We start from the raw sequence: 19,197 nt of genomic DNA, 5'->3' as shown, positions 1-19,197 counted from the left end.
TAATTTTCCTTTTCAATTTTCTGATATTTGCAGGTAATTAAAGTTAAATGGCTGTGACAATACAAGTTATTAAATTTTCTTCCTTCATTTCATGACCCCATTCTCTAGATCCGTACTCTGCTCACTGACTGAACTTACTTGCGGCACTTTCCTGTTGTATTAATTATTAAAAGAACAGTGCTGCATAAAATATTGATCTGTTGGCTGACATTCATTTTTTAAATGTAAGCAGAGCAGAAGAGATATTACCAGAAATTATTTCTGGATCTTTCTTTCTCTAAATACAAAAAATTGTAAAGCATGGAAAATAACAAAAAATGCAGAGTCATTTTATGAAGTGCCAGGAATGCCCTGTATGACTTGCACTTAAATATAATTACTTTTACATAACATAAGGGCAGTATTAAATTATTTAATTCCTTAGTTATAGGTAAAACCCTGCAGTTTCGGAACCTGAGACCATAACCAGATCGTATTTCAATTGTTTGTGCAAATATATAGTCCAGATATTACCAGGTCAGCCACACCTTCTCTTATGCTTTAGCTCTGAGGACTTCCCTTTCCTTACAGTTTCACTGTCTGTTTGGTCTTAATTTCATGTAAGCCATTTGGATCAGCCTCAGGCTGCCGCCTTTTACAGGAATTTGAACTATTAACTACAGCTTGTCTGCCCTTGGACTTCACCTCAGTTATCCGTTTTAAGTGAAGACCATACTACTTTGCTTTCTTTAAGGATAGGAAGGCCTGCTGGGTTTTGTTTTCTTTTTTTGGTAGTGCTTCTTGTGCTTGTAAATACTCATACAAGAAACACACGGGAAATAGTGAAGGGAACCTTGGTATTCTTTTATCTGTCTATGTTAGAAAGATTGGCATAATTCTTACTTGCTTTTTTTCTCCTTGCCATATCCATAACTTTTTTAGAAATACATTGCAGAAAAATATCAGAAGGAAAATGCTCCTCTTAGCTCCAGTAACAGCACTTACTGTTTCTGACTTGTCTCCTGCTCCTCCATCATCCCTTCCCTCTTCTTTCAAAGTGCTTTACAGCACTGGGTAAATACCGTTTTACAGATAGAGGCCTTGGAACTCAGAGAAGGAGGGTCGATTGTCTAAACTTGCACTGTGATTTAGTGAGCTCAGGTTGTTTCCTGACTTCAGTGTCTTGTCTTCCAGGGAAGCAGGGGACATGCTTACAAGCTTTCTTCAGTCTCCTTCGAGCACTGTAGGCTGATACTTATCTTTAACTGTCAGCAGCCCGGTCTTGACACCTTAGAAAATGACATTTTAGATAACTGAATTCTATATAATTTCGTTAATGTAAAAGTTCATGTTACTTATCCAGTAAGTTAGATACTTACTTTCTGCAGAGCAGCAATACTGAAGAGATTACTTTTTAAAATATTTATTTACTGTTTACATCTTATTTATGCAGTGTAAGCCAGAATATCCTGTATTCTTCTTTGATGAAGGAGGTTCTCAGGTAGATATAGGTTTATTTTCCAAACTTCTTTTGAGGTGGACACTTATTTCATACTATACATTTTCCATGCATGGTGTAAGTGATGACAAACATCATGAGAAATGGTTTGAAACATTGTGATTCTGTAATTTTATCCCTTCAGTATTGTAACATTAAGGATTCAGAGTATGCTGATGGGCATCAGCATCTAGAATAACTTTCAGAAATGTTGTTTACTTTGGTGATACTTCTAAACTACCAAAGTCTGCAGGTGTTTCTGCTACCTGATTTGACAGGCTAAGGAGGAGAAAATTTTATTTGACTTTTCAAGATGTGACAGGTGGTTAACTGTTGAATTCTCTTAGCATCTTTGAGAAGATGCTGAAATTTTGCTTTCTTACAAAAACTGTAATAACAGATTCCTGGTAAAAACACTTGAGAAATGATTGCATAGGCAGAAGAAGCCTGTTGTAAGTAGTTTTATAAAACAAATGGAGTGCTAAGGAGACCACTGCAAATTATTCCATGTTTTGTGTAGATCTTTGATTTCATAGTACATTAAGGATAGAAATAAGTAGCCTAAGGAATAACTGTAGTTGTTGGACTTTCTCAAAAGAATCTATGTACATGGTACTAAGGATTTTGAATTACCAGATTCTGCAAGAAAAATTGTGCATTGGAACACAGAATTTTACCTTAACTTCGTACAGTATCCTGTGTAAAGATGATCAATATAGATTAGATTACAGATATATTTAGAAAAGTGATCTATTTTGGTTGCTATTTTTAAACTTTATTAGGTATTGAGCTTGCAGCTCTTTCAACCAGTTAATAAATGGATTTTTCATGTTTATATGTCAAATTCCCCAGTCTTTACAAAAGCTAAATGACAAAGTGGGAAGCTTGCTATGTGAGAAACTTGTTTTCTGCAGAGAAATTATGCTATCAGTAACATTTTTTGTTTACAGTATTTTTCTCTGCCCTAGTTCATTTACCACAATTTTCACATGTGGAAAATGTAATGATAGCTTATACAATCTTAAGGTCTTTGCATTTTTTTTTAATTTACTTTTTAAAGGTAGTATTTCCTTTTTATGTTCATTGCTTCCTGGCCCAGCTCTTGGGAAAGAATTTCTATTGAATAAATTTGTCTGAAGCATGATAGGAATACTCTAAAAACTTAAAGTTTGGCTGAGGTTGAGAAAGTGCATACACTTGTATTTTGTGTTTTTTTTTCCAAATTTCTGCTTTTTTTCCTCCCCCCAAAAATTTCTGTAGCTATATGATGTAAGAATCTCTGTCTGTGAAGGACACATCCCTTTTGCAATTTAATTTCTCTTTATGTCAATCAACTATGTCTGAAATTGAAAGCAAGGAACACAGTAGAGAGATACTCTATACAATGAGTTATCCTAATCAAAAAGATATTTTATTTTTTTCCCAGAATGTACTCGTGGCATTCTTAAATATTTTTCTATATATATGAAATTACAGGATATTTATTTTCTCCAAACTCGTTTATACAGGAAGAGGAAAAAGACATGATGAAAAACAGGTGATATTTTTAAAAGAAGTGCCATTTGACATAGTCATGGAACAGAGAGACATTGTATAGGATTATATTCGTATGATGAGCATTAAGTCCTTCAGTGAGAAGCTCTCCTGATTTCTTCTGGACCATTAGTCTTTAGCATGTAACACCCCACAGCAATAAAATCTGGTTCTTCAATTGTTTTGGTTCCAGAAACAAAGGGCATTCTTGAAAGTGCACATAAGTTTAGTGCATTTTCATACATTAACAGTGTATTTGGGGAAAGAAATTCTGGGCACTGCTCTTACACAGATGCATTTTATAAGGGCGTAAGAAGTCTTCTGGTTTTCTCGTGCAAAAGAACTAATCTGAATTGCAGCTCTGAATTCAGGTTCTTCTGCACAGGCTGAAGGGAGTGTAAATAGGTAGAACCTATACCTAGTTATTGTTCTGCAGAAGCAATTACTCTTCTCTTGCAAAGACAGAATATTACATATTTACTGCAGTTCCCATCACAGCAGCAGTGAGATATCCTGACGCTCGTTGAAGTGATAAGACTGGAGTCTAACTTGATGCCATAAATTGCCTGGGAGGAAGAGTTTATGATACACCCAAAGAGAGAGGTTTGGGGGCTCATAGGAAGTTGTTGAAGACAATGTGCAAAATACCTTGTAATTTTGTAGAAATTTAACAAATTTTTTCAAGTTTACCTGAAAGTCATGATATAATTATTATTTGTTTCACCATTTTACGTGGAACATACACAAAAATATCATGGATATGCCTAAAAATTCAATCAAAAGACGTGCGAAGTGGATGGAGGTTTTTGTGACATCTATGTACTTTTTCAGGCTATCCATTTGTGACAGTTATTCCCTCCAGTGTTTAGAAGCAGAGTGCTCTTAAGACGTCACTTTAAATTAAAGCCAAGGTTTTGAACCAAATAACTTATTTATATTCTTGATTTAAATTTCAGTAGCATGCTGAGACTAAATATACTCAGGCTATCTTCTCTGTCATAAAGGTAACTTTATTTAACTGCATGAAATTTCTACAAGATCTAGAAAATAGTTTGTTTTAGCTTACTGGTAAAAGGTTCTTGTGCCAACTGGATAATGAGTGAAAGATCTTTCCTATGCCTGAGTCCCTTTTCTGTCTGAGATTGTGCAGTAGCACACAGAGAATGCTTTTCATCACTTAAAAAGCAATTTTTTTCTTAGTTTCTAGAATGCTGAGCAAGATGGCAGGTTGTGGTTGTACTTTTTCTGGTTTTCTTTGTGCCTTTTGAGTTCAGAAAATCAAAAAGGTTTATGATACTTCTTCTGGAAGGTATTTATTAAAGTAACATTACATACAAACAATGTTACTTAACATACTGCCTATGTTAGGTAGGATGAATGATGATGGTTGCTTACTTCATTCTCTGAGACTTGAGCAAATTAATTCCCAAACAGAAATTCAGGTTTTATAAGGACACTATTAACATAAATAAAAGAGGAAGGGATCTTAAAGTAAGTACTAGGTTTTTCATAGAAGCCACAGAAGGATATGTTGTTCCTCTGCTTATTTTGAGCTGCTTGTAGTCTAATTACAGAAAACAGGACAGACAAGGCCAAGAATTGTTGAGTGTACCCTGCGAGACAGGTGTACTGGCTTTATAGCCTTTCTGTGTTCTTGAGGTTGCACTATTTTCTAAATGTTATTTTGCATAATGCTCAATTCTGTTTGGTGGGTGAAGCTAATAAGAATAATGGAGAAATTGGCATAGAAAGGTAAAAAGAAGAGGATGTTTACATGAGGGAGAGGACTGAGGATAACACTTAGAGCTTTCTGCAAGGGCTCCGGTCCTAGTATTTAACATAATATCAGAAATGAGTTGCCTGTCTTTACTGACTAAAATTTTTAAAATTTCGAACAGCAGGTCTTTGACCCTATCAGGGCAACACTTTTGCTTCCATCTGTTCTGAACAGTTGAACAGGATCATCTGGGTGGTCACTTGCCTGGGGGATCTCCAAAGAGGGCCATGGAAGAAGAACTCAGCTCTAGAGAAGTACTAAACGGTCCTTGTTTTTACTATGGTTCAAATCCTTTGTAAATGCTCAGAGGCTGTCGCATTTGCTAGGAGGGTGGTGTGTTGGAAGAGAAGCCAGTGTTTGTTAATTTCATGTAACAGTTTGTGAGAATTGTTGATATTCAGGCTTTTGGAAACCCTGGGTCTTGAGTTACACATTAAGCCCCCAAACTCCCTTGCACTTATGAAGAGAATAGATGTGCTAATTTCAGTGGCTTGGCTGAATTCCAGTGAGCAATTGCATTCAGTTTATCTAAATTCCTCTCTCTAGTTTGAATTGGTTGAGATTGTTTCAATCTTCTGTTTTATGCTATTGTTTATTTTGGTGAATGATGTTGAATAGGCTGCTGTTTTTTCATTTTGACATTGTTGTATTTTGTTAGTATCTCACATTATTCAGAAGTGTGCATATGATTTTCAAATTACTTTGACAGCTAAAAAAAGAAGTAAATTGTCATATCATGGTATCTTTATCATTTTATGGAGAAGTGGTTATAAAATATGATTATTGTTTGAAATGTACTTAAATAGGATATTTATGTATAGTCATTCTGAGTTTTTGAAGAGTAATGTAAGGGATAGACAATCTGATTTTGTTTACATTAACTGTGGAGGAGGATTTCTGTAACTTTGAATTAAGCTTGTTCAGCTGGATTTGAGACATGCAGGTGACAGATGAAGAATTAATCCATTTAAGGTAGTGCAGAAGCTTTGATGAGACTTTTGCAATACCCTACCTGAAACTGTTAACTCCACAGAAGGCAAGGCAAGTTGTAGACCTGTTGGCTGAAAATGAGAGAAGTCATCCTCCTACCCAATTACGTTTGAGAACAGTAAATATTTCATACATCTAGGCAACTTTTTGTCAAGAGGATTTTCTTCCCATGTCTGAAATATGTATTCACTATATTCATTTGTTTTGGTTTCTATATTGACTTTGTCTTACCAGTCAGTTTATGCTTGTAAATTGGTAGAGCTCCTCATTCATTATGTGTTTTATTCATTCAGTGGGTGTACCTAGTTTCTGATGGACGGTCAGTCATTTGGTAAGTTTATCCGATTTGTGATAGACAAAGGACACTCTGACTGTATTTCAGGTGACTAACTGTCATGATTTAAACCCAGCTGGCAGCCAAATCCCACACAGCCACTCGCTCACCCTCCCCCACCTGGGGGTTGGGGAGGAGAATTGGAGGGGTGAAGGGAGACTCATAGGTTGAGATAAAAACAGTTTGATAATTGAAATAAAATAAAACATTAATAATAATAGAAAGTACAAATGGGTAATGCACAATGCTTACCACCCCCTGACTGATACCCAGCCCATTCCCAGATAGTGATCCCAAAATACCAAAATCACTTATTTAGATACTGAGCTTCCCTGGAGTAAAGAGTAGGGTAAACATGCATGTTTTTTGAAAGAAGCAGAAGAGACAGACTGTAGCAGGGACTTGTCCTGGTCAGGTATTCTTCATCTGATCTCCACCACTGTGCTGTCTGTCTTGTGGTATTTTCATGTCATCCCAGTGAATATGTAATTTTTCAGAAGAATGAATGGGGACCACTTGTTTCTATTCTTTCTCAGTCTTCCCAGGAAAGAAGAAATTTGGTTGCTGCTGTTGTTGCTGTTAGAAATAGGAGGTTGCCCTTTCATATGTTGTCAGCTGTTTGAGAGCTGCACTTAACAGACGTTTTGACTCCGTAGTGTAAGGTGGAGCGTAGGCACCTTTTCTTCCAGAGAACTTGTCATGTAGTCATGAATAATTTTACTTTCTCTGGAATACTGGTGATCTGAAAAGTTTTTCAGCATGAGACCCAAGAAATGAAGTATAGAAACCAACAGACATAACTATTTCCGGCTCCTAAAAAAAAAAAGTCTTAAGGAAGTGTTGTCCGTGTATGAGGAGAGGGAAGCCAGTGTACCTGCAGGTAGCCCATGAGGTGGTTTCAACCCCTGTAGAGCAACTCTGTGAAGATGTGGCTGTCAGCTGTTGAGAAAAAATGTGGATATGTGCTTGCTCTGCTCCTCAGGATACATGTTGGAGTAACAATGGACTGAGTTTACCCTGGTTTATAATACCTATCTATAAATTTCTTTCTAGTAAGTAATATTCATTGAGTGTATGTCATACATTGTGCCAATTCATTTGCAGAAATATGTGGAATAACTGCAGAAAATGAAAATGATTTTTAGGTGGAGATGACTATTGAATTTGCAGGGAATAACTCTGTATATCATCACCTGTAACCATTACTTTCAAATATCTGAGAATAGTAAGTATGTTCACTAAATATACATTTATATGTGCTTTGAAGCCACTTTTACATTTTCAGTTTAATTAACAGTTGATAATTGTATAATCTGATTAAAAATACAATGCATTCCAGGTAATTATTACAGTAAGCAGCCTTAAAATAGCAAAAACATCAGTCTTCATTCAAGGGGACAAAATGGATTTTTAAAGTTGTGATTTTAAAATTATTTAATTAAAACGACACCTATTGTATTACAGCTGTGGAAAGAATACAAATGTATTTTTATATAATGCAAGAATCATAATGTTAGTATGCTGTGTTCTTACCTAACATACAATCATCTTCTCAATTTCTCAACCCAAGTGTGTATTCTTTGTCTTGTTGAATGTGATATGTCCAGACAACCTAAACAATCCTTGCTGGAAACTTTTAAAACATTATGAAATATGCATGTTTTGGTCCTCAAAGCAATAACAAGACTAGCATTTAAAAAAAATAAGTTTCCTTTCATAAACAAGTTAGGACCCTCTGTCACAAAGGTACATTCTTCTGTCTTTTCCTGTATTTGAGTATATCGAGTCTTTGTAGTTAATTTATTTGTCCTTTCAAGAATGGCTTTCCTCTTCTTTTGTCGCCTTTTTTTAATTCATTTATTTTTAATTCCTGTTACACTGGGATCAGGTAAAGCATTGGAATGTGATCTTATTCATTCCTGTTTCTTCAGCAGCTTTGAGCTTCCCTTTTATATATGAGATACCTTGAACTTTTAAGAATGGGTAAAAGAGATGAAGGAAAATGAAGCATTACAAATAAAAGGAAAAATGGGAAAAATGAAGAGAGAAAATACTGAATTCGATAAGGCATGCTGAAAAACCTCTGGCAAGCAAGATGGGAGAAATATTCTGATGGCTGTGGGGAATAGTCACTCATGTTTTTGAGAAGAAGGAAAAATAAATTACAATTGTTGGGATGAGATTAAAAAAAAAAAAATTCCTTGCTCTTTTGTAATAGTTCCTTAGGTTTTATTATACTGTACTACAATTTTTTGGAAAAAGAATTGGTAATTTTTGGTTAAGAATAGTAACAATGTTGCTAAAACATTGACTTGTTTGGCAAGTTATATTTTAAACGTATATATATAGATGGAAATTTTGGGAATAAAGGAATAATATCTGAATTTTCACATGTAAATGTAAAATTCTGTGATGTTTCAACGGCTGTTTATAAACTCAGTGCAACCTTTTGGAGCAGACAGAACAGGCAGTGTAGTGGTTGAATTAAATTTATTTTTCTTAAAAACCTTTAACTTGTGAGATAGCATAGAGTGGTTATCACTTGAGGCAGAACCAATAAATAATTTTCAAACATGATTTAGGTAAGCATATAGTTCTAATCAATGACCTTGGACATTATACGAATAAATGTAGTTTCTAAAAGCCTTTCATTCAGAACTTGACAAATAATATTTAACCAAAGTAAATAGTGTCAGAGAATATAGAGTCATTGTACATTGTATGGGATCATGTGTGTTTTGAGTGTGCAATCAAACAAGCATAAGTGAATAATTTTATTTTTGTTGGAGGATATCTATGTCAATTGAAATTGGTTGCTAAAATTTTGCTTGGTCTTTCTCTAACAAAAAGTTATATTTTCTTTATGTGCTTGTACAGTAACAAATATGCAGTTCTTGTCTCGAATGGCAACTCAGAGATATTAGTGTATTTTACTTAACAGTAGCATAAGGTCATTGGCTACTGGGAGACTAAACAGCAAAAAGGAAAGAAGACAACTGACCACAGAGCGGAAGAGGCTGTGTTTTGCTCAGTGTAGGGAAGAAATATCTTGTTTGCTATACTGAACTGTTTATTTTAGTAGAGTTTCTATTTTTCAGGTGCAGTTAAAAACCAACATTTCAAGTCAATATGTAATTCGTACACAGCCAACAAACACCTGTTTGTCTACACTTGAATGTGCAGCTGTTGCTCTTACTATCATAGAAAAAAATGAGAGTATACAAGAGGTACGTAATTTTAAACACCTTAATTTTTCTTTTATGAATAGACAGCGAAGGTACTTGCCTATTAGTGTCACATTTGGCAGTCAAAATCTTAAAAACATTGTAATGGTTTTGTTGCATAGCAGTCTAAAACAAGAATGTATTAAGAAAATCTATTTTTCTTCAGATATTTATTAACCCTCGTTTATTCAGATTACTGTGACTCTTTCTGTCATGTTCCAAAAGTGTCTAGAGTTTTTCTGTTCTTTATTCAACATTGCTGTCAGGTTGCTGAGTGAAATTTTTAGATACAAAGGTCTTGAATGATTCTTCCTCTATTTATCTTTTCAGTATGTTAAATTCTGGTTAGGTATTTTTTTATTCTCTACCGTAATGGAATGAAATTAACTTTTTTTTTGCCACAAAGAGTTCTCTGAAGATAAACCTGGGAAAGATTCAGGGCTAAAAATCTTGCTTTGATGATGTTTAGAATACCAGTTAGGGTCAGCTCATGTCTGGTGAGAGATTGTATTTGGTGCTGCAGTGTCCATCAAGGCTGAATGTAGATTACTTATTTTACAGACTAGTTTTACCATGGTACCCCATTTGTGTACGGAGTAATAGATCGGTTATTGGAAACAACTGCTACCTTCCCAACCCATCTCTTCCAACTCCTTTTTTTTCTTTGGGTTTGCGTTTGGTTTTTTTTTCGTCCTTTTCTTGAGTTGCCCAGTGTTTTCCCCAGACAATTCCACTTCTACAAATTTTTCCTGTGCAGTTTTCAGCTTCATTTGTTTCAGGATTTGAGACTTTTCCTGTACTTGTTAATCAATCTCCCTTGTCTTCTTCCCTCTTTTTTCCATTTGTCTCTTCTGTTCACTGTTTCTCTCATGTACCTTTTAAGCATTTTTATCTCAGAACTCCTAGTGTCTTCCAGTTCCTTCTTCCCTTCTACCTCGTTCTTCTTTTCGATCACATTCTCTCATCCTGTACTACTTTCTTGCACACTTCCTCCTGTAATTCTAAATATAAGAGTGACTCAGTTTCTCTTCACTTTTACATTACTTTTTTTAAAAAGTTGGTTTATAAGACACCTAATACATATCGTGCTTGCCTCAATATAGAATAAAAATCTGTAGAGATGACAATTGGGGATTCAGCCCCAAACAAATGGAAGTACTGCTATGTACATTGCAGGGCAAATAGTGCAGAGATGCGCTATTCTAGTTATCGCTTCCTGTGCTGTTTTCCAAAGTTCTTTTGACATCTCTTACTGCAAAACTTCAAAACATAGACTGTGTACCAAGTACATGTAATATACTAAATTGTACAAATGTAACATGCTAGATTGACTTATTTTTTGAAAAGAATTTTCTTTTGGGTCTTTCTTAACTATAGTGTGTTGAAAACTACTTTGTTTTATGTACTGTGTTAAATAACTGTAATTAATAGTTAACTGTTAACAACTGTCCAGTTGCTTTAATGTATGGAATTTACATGTTGTACTCTTATGTTACCACAGTTATACGCAGTCTAAAGTATGGTTAGTATTTTGGAGCAAAGGAAGATATTATTAAACTTGGAGGAGATTATAGACTGTAATCACTCTGATGTCTAATTTTCATCAGGTCAGAAAAGCATGATGATTGTTTAGTTGATTAGTGATTCGTTGGTACCGAATAATGTGGCACGTGGAAGTAAATTTTTATGCTGGCTCTCAAAGACTTGGTGCCATTGACTTTCTTGTGCTTTTTCCTAATGGTGGATAAAACCTGAAGCTACTTAAATTGAGGAGAGTTTAATAATTTTAAATTGTTCATCCTATAATAGATGTTAGGAGGCAGTGTATATGTGTACACACCTTAAAATGTTTATTTACTTCAGCTGAGAAAGAAATTGTAAGAAACTTTAAGATATTATCACCAGTCTCTTCATATTCAAATAACGGGGAATATTATTACTTTGGGTACTATCAGCAGAGGCTCTTGGAAATTTGTAAAATACCTTTGGATACAATTTGTTAAAAACGAAAAGTATTTCCAAGATGTGAGAAACTTAAGAAATTTTGGAGATTGGTATCAGTAAAGTTTTTCTCTCTCTTACACAGAATATTAAAGTATTTAACTACCATTAAATTTATGGTTAACTTCTTCAGTTAAGATCTGAATTTAAAATTACTGGGCTTGCAAATGTCATTGAGAGTAACTGGTGCTAGACTCTAAAAAGTTTAATTTAATTAGCAAACAAGTAGGATTAATTTTCTTTTCAGCATGTGTTGGTCTTGGAATATTTACTGGAACCAAATAACCATTATCTTTTTTAATATATCGGTAATTTAAAATGATCCTCTGAAGTCAAAGCACAGAGAGGTGATCTTTGACTCCCAAAAACCCAAAAGCTGATCCAGTTTGAGACAGGCATTTGAGTGTATTACTGCAAGGAAAGTAGCAAGTTGTTTTCTGCAAAAACTAGACAGAGGAGGTGATCTGAGTATCCCCTCACAGCTAGCTTGAAGTTAAAATGCCTTTGTAAGCCTGTCCCACTGACCTGCTGCACTCCTGCAGCCGTTGTGTCTTCCTACCAGCAGCTCCCAACTCTTACGTGTCATTGAAGGAATTTGGGACTTAACAGTTCTTGAGTTTAAGTTTATCCCAGGTCAAAGAATACTAATTGAACATTAGCCTTTTCCTTGCAAGTTGTGATCCTACTAGTCTGTGATGGAAGAGGTTATTAAGATAATGTCCCTCTTAATCTTTTGTTGCTGACATCAGTAATATCAATTTAATAAGCCTTTTGAAAAAGACCTCTAGGTAGTTTCGCACCATAGATCCAGGTCTGCAGACCGACTGTGTGCCCAGAATGTAGTACAGAAAGATCTGTGAAAAGGCATTTGAAGCTCATCCATGTATTCACTACATTCTAGTGTCCACCCTAGGGTGCTCATATCCCTCTCTATCAGATAATATTTTGGTACATGACCCCCACCTACTAAAAAAGGTTCCCAGGTCAAAAATTGTTTCTGCAGTTGGCATAGTGTAGAGTATGCCACCACTGTGTCTGTCTTTGTGACACTAGAGAGTCACCTCAACATTAAATCAATTGCATTTAGAACCAGAATGGGACAAAGTATGTGGCCACACATGAAAATATGGCTCAGAAATTGGAATTCTGCGTAAAGAAACTTTTCTAGAGGCTTGTGTATCTTTTATGACTGTGCAGATACCATATGTTTTTATGCTAAAAGAAGATAATTATTTGTTGTAGAAGTTAAGCCTATGAAAAGTTAGAAATACTAAAATTAAAGTGGGTTTTGTATACTTACTTTTTCTTTTGGTGTGCTATTTTTCCTTCATTAGGACTTCTGACTTACTCAGGTCCAGGGTGAATGTTTCATTAACGTCTACAATTCCCAGTCCTGTATTCTGCTTCATCCCTACCACTCAGAATTGGCCGAGCCTACTTTTTGAAGATAAAATTACCAGTTTCTCAAAGGTTCTTCTATAAATGTTGCAATAGCCGAGAGCTTCATAAACATTCGTTCACTTTTTTATACCCTCTGAATTAAGTGAGTCTATTCCCAGCATATAAGATGGTGATTCAAGTTGAGAGCCATGGGAGTTAAAAATGGGCACTTAGTCTGATGCCCATCGTAAGTTGCTTGATTTTCCTGTGTGCTTGGAAGAGTCATGTTTCGCTTGGTAGAAGCTCAGGTCCTGCTGACTGTAGTTACATTTGTGATTGCTTTACACATCTGCACATGAGGCCTTGTGGTGCTGAGCCAGGAAACCAGAAAATGAAGAACCTAGAATTAGGAACCACTTGAGATAAATTTGGTTTGTGTGGCTTCATTAGTCCTTCATAATACTGCTGGGCAGAAGCAGGAATACAGTCCAATCTCCAGGATAGCAGTCTGGCTGCCTTGATCATTAGTCCCTCCTCTCTTTCTAAAACCCTGCCTGAAGGTATTTTCATTCAAGCACAAACAGCTTGGTTATTGTCACTTATTTTATTACAGCTTGCTGGCTGAGCCACAGTAATTGATCGTAGTCTCTTGCTAAGGTCAAGTTAAAGCCATAATTTACAGTAATGTAGCTGGGGCTGAAGTCAGGATTGAGTGGGTCCAAGGAAGGAGTAAGGGACAACAGCAGGTAGGTGGATATATGTCTGCTATGTGACTTCTTTTTAATACATCTCATATTCAGCTGTGCCCTCTGTGTCTCCAAAGGTTAAATTTTATTAGCATTTATCATCCAAATTATATTTTATCAGCATTTTTAAATAGTCCTTGAATAAACAACCTGGAATAACTGATGTCTTTAAAATAGCTTACTAAAAGGTTGGGGTTTTTGTCTCCCCCCGCCCCTTCATCTTTGTGCAGACTATACTCCGTCCGCTTCAAGCTTTATGCTCTTTCCAGCTTCAGCATGGTGCCCAGATCCATCACAGCAAGGAGCATCTTCTCAAAAATGGCTTATATGACAAGCCAATGCCAAAGAACAAGCGCAAACTCAGAAGAATGGAGCTTTTGGTGAATAATGTTAAAATATAATAAAACTGTACTGACAGTACAGTGGGATTTATCTGCAGCTAGCAGATGGATATGAATCTGGATTTGAACCAAACAGTTGACTGTACTGTAATAAAACAACTTTTAGGCCCTTCATAGGCAACAGTTTATCTACCAATGTGACAAACAGTAATGGACAAGCTTTTTCATTTTTGCATTAGGCCAGGTGCCTTTGTTCAGATGATAGAAGATCATTCTCATTTTCTATAGAAAAGAAGAAAAAAACTCTGAGCATAATTTAGAGTTATGTTATCTCTTGGGTGACAACTATGATCCTCAATATGACTGGATAAATTTACTTTGGAGAAGCTTTTATCAGTGCAAAAAGACAAGGAATTTGAATGCAATGGAACGGTAAGGCTTCAGCATTTAGAAGTATATTGAATTTCTGCTGAGTATTTTAACTTCAGTATCTAATTACATTAGATTTTGAAACTGTAATTCCTTATATTACTTTGTTCAGATGAACATAAGGCATGCTATTTGTATAGTTCTATAGTTCTTTTTAACTTGGAGATTTTTATTTCTTATATTATTAGAATTCCTTTTTGTAAATTTATATGTATTTTACAATGCACTTGAGTTTAGTTTGTCTCTCAGACTTAATTTTTAAATTAAGTTTGAATATGTTTTTACAAGAACCTGAACACTTCTGACTAAAAAAAAAAAAAAAAAAAAAAAAAAAAGGTTTTTTGGAATTATAACTCAGGCGTTTCACTTTTACTTGAGCAAAATCAATTCTTCCACAGAAGGGGACATTTTATGGATATGGATATGGATATGTCATAGCCATACCCTGGCATACCGTGGTTATGATACTAAAGAAATGAAACAATCCCAGTGTAAACAGCTTGGTAAGAAGTATGATGCAATGAAGAATGATTATATCTGGATACAACCCACTAACATGATTACATGTGTTCCTTTATTAGTTCTTCTCTTCTAACAGTGATATAACTGTACCTCTTTCTAATGTGAATTGTTAGAAGCAGAAGAATTGGGTGTTTTTACAAGCTTTGTGAAGTAATAGTTTATGATCTGGAGGAAGAGAAAAAAAAGTGAAATAAAGGTTTTGATGTCCTTTTCTTTATGTTCATAAATGCTTCCTTCATGACACAGATTAAAATGCTTAATGTTTGTCTTTACTATCAGTTCCACTCTAGGTAACAACATGGAGCTAACTGGGTACTAATTAGTCTTAGAAGAAGGTATTTTGTCTTTAATTTATGAGCTGCAAGGCAAGAAACTACAGAAGTGCAGGGTGTAAATACAGCTAACCAATATATTAACTGAAAGCACTTCTGCAATTAACAAGAGAGGTCAAAATTAGGTCAGAGATTAGCTAAGAAGTTTTAGTTAACCCTGAGCTAATAGTGACCTTCTGTTTAGGCATGGATTAACAATTTAATTTGTCTGGCTATGTTAGCAAAGTTTATGTAACCTTTTTCTCTTCTACCAGTCTAGATAAATCCTGTATCTGTCACTAAATTCAGCATATCTGAATTAGTCTTGACAAATCTGAAGCAAAACAGTCTCATATGATTAATGATAGTGTAGATGCACTTTTGTTCATGTTGGAACAGAGAAAGGGTATGTTTATTCCTGTAGCAAAGCCCAGCGCAGCAATCTCCGGACTAGCTGGGAGTCTGAAGTTGCAGTCTTGTGCAGCCTTGTGTGTGGTGCTGCCTCCGGTTCTGGGGTTGGCATGGCTCGTGCTGGGCTGGGAATCTGTGCTGTGGGACATGGTCCAAGCGTTCCTTAAGGAAACAAGGGTATCAGGCTGTAATGTCAATGCAGTATTTACATATCTGGATGATGTTCACATTTAATGTTGCATATGCTAATTTAGTTTACCTCATTTTAGATTCATCTAGAGCAGTAGTGTATCTTTCAACCTATATTGTGAAGATTAGTTTCCTAGACAGAAGACTAAATGTGTCTTTTCATAGACTGTGAGTTTATATTATGGAGAACAGAAAGAAATTTGTACTACAGCCTGAGATTCACACACATTTGCAAAATTACTTAGAATTACAGGATCAGATAAATAGTTGTCTTAATTTAGTTATAATCCTACATTAAATACTCTTGTGTGTGCAATCTGTGCAGAGTTTTCATGTTTTTCAGCAAAGGACAAATTCCACACAGCTTACAATAAGCACTTTTTTAGTTTTGTTGATTCCTCTTGTTCTTCTAATTTTGCTCCTGTGGTTAACAGGATTTGTAAGATCCAATGCTGTATGCGTGGAAGCCATTAATTGCTGATTTCCTGTGTTGTACAATACTAGATCAATCACTTTGCATCAGCTGCTGAAGAAATGAAAAACAATTCATTGCAAACCTCCAGGCATTTTTGAGTTTTTTGTATGTCCCATCTCAGCTATAATATAGTATTTAGATGCAACACAGCAGTCACATGAAGTTCAATTTCAGATTTGTTCAAAGCTATTAAATACAAAATACTTTCTTTGGTGGAACTTGCACGGCTTTAAAAATAGACAAAGTATAAGAGGAATAGTTTAGAAAGTTTGTTTTCAGGTTTTTTGGATTCGGAATTTACCTCTAATACATTACCACAAAGAAGTGGGTTCTCTGAGGTCTAAACTCTTTTGACGGAAGTTGTGGGTGAGAAAGTAGCACTCTTTGCAAGCAATTTAATTAGAATGAGTTTAATTTGCAGTTCTATTTTTTGGTGTAGTGGTCAATCTGCTTAATTTTTCACGTACCAAAAGATTAATGAGTGAAACCCACCAGTCTAACAAGATATTGATTAAAAAGAAAGGAATGTGTTTACTTCTAATGTTTGGTCCTTTGTCCTTGTCCACTTTGTACTTCCAAATACTGCTACCAAAATGAAATCTGCCTTCCATGTGCCACTATACCATGCTTTGGGGAAATGGTGACATAGATACTAGGCTTTTGAACACATGTGAAAATTTTATAAAGGTGGGCATTGTTAAGTTTCTATATTTTCATAATCTGTAAGACAAAGTTTATAAAAAAACAAAGCTAGAGATCTTTCAAAATAAGAACACACACACACACACCACCCTTTTGTTTAGAAAACTGTCAAATTAAAAGTGAAGAGACACTCAGGAAAAACATAAGTTTATTTTTCTTCAAGATTTTACTTTCATTGCCTCATAACTCTGTTGGACTTCCAGCTGGAAGATGCTGTTACCGTACCACCAATAAATTACTCTTTTATTATTTTTTCTTGAAATAAAAAGAAAAATTTTCAACTGACTTCAAAAAGAGCAAAAATTATTTTAAGACCAAGGGTTTTCTTCTCAACTGTTACATTAGATAAAAAATTGCTTATGCTTCATTATTTTCTACAACTTCCTGGCTTGTTTTGAAATTTAATTAAAAACTGAACTTTTAAAAAGGGATAGTGGTTCATGCTTTTATCCTGAGGTTTGTGTTTATTATGCCTACGTACATGAATGCACATGAATTATATATTTGTTTCTGCTTCGAAGCAATAAAAGGTATAATTTACTGTGATTATGTGCCACAGAATCTCTACAGAACTGAATTTGTTTGCAGGTACTGGTATCACAAAGAGGTAAATCTAGTCCTTTTTTGTGCCTTTTTAACACCAATCAGTCAGTTAGAGATGTGTTTTATCCTATGCCATTTGAAGAAGAAGGTTCCCTTATGATCTGTTGAAACCTGCATGAAGATTAAATTGCTGTGGCAATTTCTCAGGCATTTCAGTTTCACAGCTCTCTTAATGCTTTCTGCAGTAGTGTCTCACTCCCATTTGCTACCCCACAAACATACACATCTTCCTACACTCTAGAATCCCCCAATCTCCAGCTCATGGCCTACATTCAGATCAGTAATGATCTTAATGTCATGTATCTCACCCATATTTTTTCCCTCCCCAGATTGTTGTAGTCAAGTTAAAAAAAAAACCCTGGTTCTGTTCTCATGCAGCCATTCCTCATCTCCCTGTTACAAAACCTGCACTTTAGGGACTTCTGTACACCCTTAGTTACCAGACTTGTTCCTTGTGTCCCATTCCACAAACCCTCCAAGGCCCCAGCACTTCATGTCCTGAGAGCTGCTGCCTTTGTAGTGGGGGACATATGACAGGGGGAAGTAAAGAGCGTAGAAGGAAAGAAAGGTCTGTGTTTCAAGAAGTTGAATAAGAGACTTAAATAAATTTTGCTTCTCTTGCTAAGGCATGGTTTCTATAAAGCTTGACACATCACTGTGGCTTGGTGTTCTCTTAATACCATGATTGTCCTAACAGTTTGATTTGTTTGTGGAGTATATCCTAGGACAGCTGCTTTGTTTTACTGGTTTAAGATTCACTAAGTATTTCTTTGGATCCCTTTGTATTTCCTAAAAGATGCTAACTAGTTTTCTGTGTGAGGAGATGCTTCTATCACTAAGCAACAGAAAAATTGCTATACCTACGGCCCGCCATGCTTGCAGCACAATTACAGCTTAAGTCGATAGATAGACACCACTTGATCTGGTTGGACCGTGCATACTGCACATCTTCTGTCATGGATGTAAAAGGCAGCAGATGCTCAGCTGGAAATAGCTTTGAACTGTTCTCTTTGCCCATGTAAGTAATAATTAAAAACCTCGGTAGCTGTGACAGACCATATGCTATGCTGTGGCCTACTGTGTCTGTAAGGACAGGTGACATATTTTAGCTTTTATAGCTGAACTGAAACTGGGACTTTATCTAGCATATGAAAGATTCTTTTGGTCTTGAATACTAGGATTTACTCTCAAAAAAGAGGTGTATCAAAGAGTGTACAGAAAAGATTTAAAGTGCATTAAAACATACCTACTACTCTGTGTTAGTGAAACAGAGCAACATCGAATGTTTGGCAAATGAGTAATACATGAACCATTTGCATGTATATATGCCTGTAAATATAGATCATGTGTTAACAAAATACATAAGTTATTATTTAAAACCATATTTTAAGTAGTTTTTAAAAGTAAAATTAAATTTCTATGAAAGAAAAATGTCAGTGGTTCTAGTTCCTTGTTTTCCTTTTGTTGCCAAAAGGTTCATATATATATAACAGATGTGTAAATAAAAGTAATAGTAAATTTCTAGTGTTTTGTTTGGGGTTTTTGTCGTTTTTTTGTTTGCTTGATTGTTTTGTTGGGGGTTTTGTTTTGTTTTGTTTTTTTATATATATGCTTTTTAAATGAATATGTTGAGAAATGGGTTGTAGACTGGTTGTGATTAAGCATTTGCAAATTTGAAGTAATTTACATTATATTTGAAGCTTTCCCATACTTACTAGCAGAAAGTAATGAGGAAAAAGTGATACTGTAGTA

General features: G+C 35.3%; 1 protein-coding gene across 2 annotated transcripts in view; it reads left to right on the top strand.

Moving 5' to 3' along the window:
- Nucleotides 1-14,966, top strand: part of DTWD2 (DTW domain containing 2) — a 94,110-nt gene extending 79,144 nt beyond the window's left edge. The window contains exons 5-6 of one of the 2 annotated variants that reach the window (XM_042787961.1): nt 9,210-9,338; nt 13,693-14,966. In XM_042787961.1, the coding sequence (XP_042643895.1) occupies nt 9,210-9,338; nt 13,693-13,863 (300 nt within the window). In that variant the 3' untranslated portion in view covers nt 13,864-14,966. The other variant, XM_042787962.1, reaches the window with a different exon arrangement.
- Nucleotides 14,967-19,197: the final 4,231 nt, after the last annotated feature.

Source organism: Tyto alba, unplaced genomic scaffold, assembly GCF_018691265.1.
Source record: "Tyto alba isolate M040663 unplaced genomic scaffold, T.alba_DEE_v4.0 Super-Scaffold_13, whole genome shotgun sequence".
Classification (NCBI taxonomy): Eukaryota; Metazoa; Chordata; class Aves; order Strigiformes; family Tytonidae; genus Tyto; species Tyto alba.
Note: the sequence above shows the minus strand (reverse complement) of the source record. Positions and strands in the feature narration are given on the sequence as shown.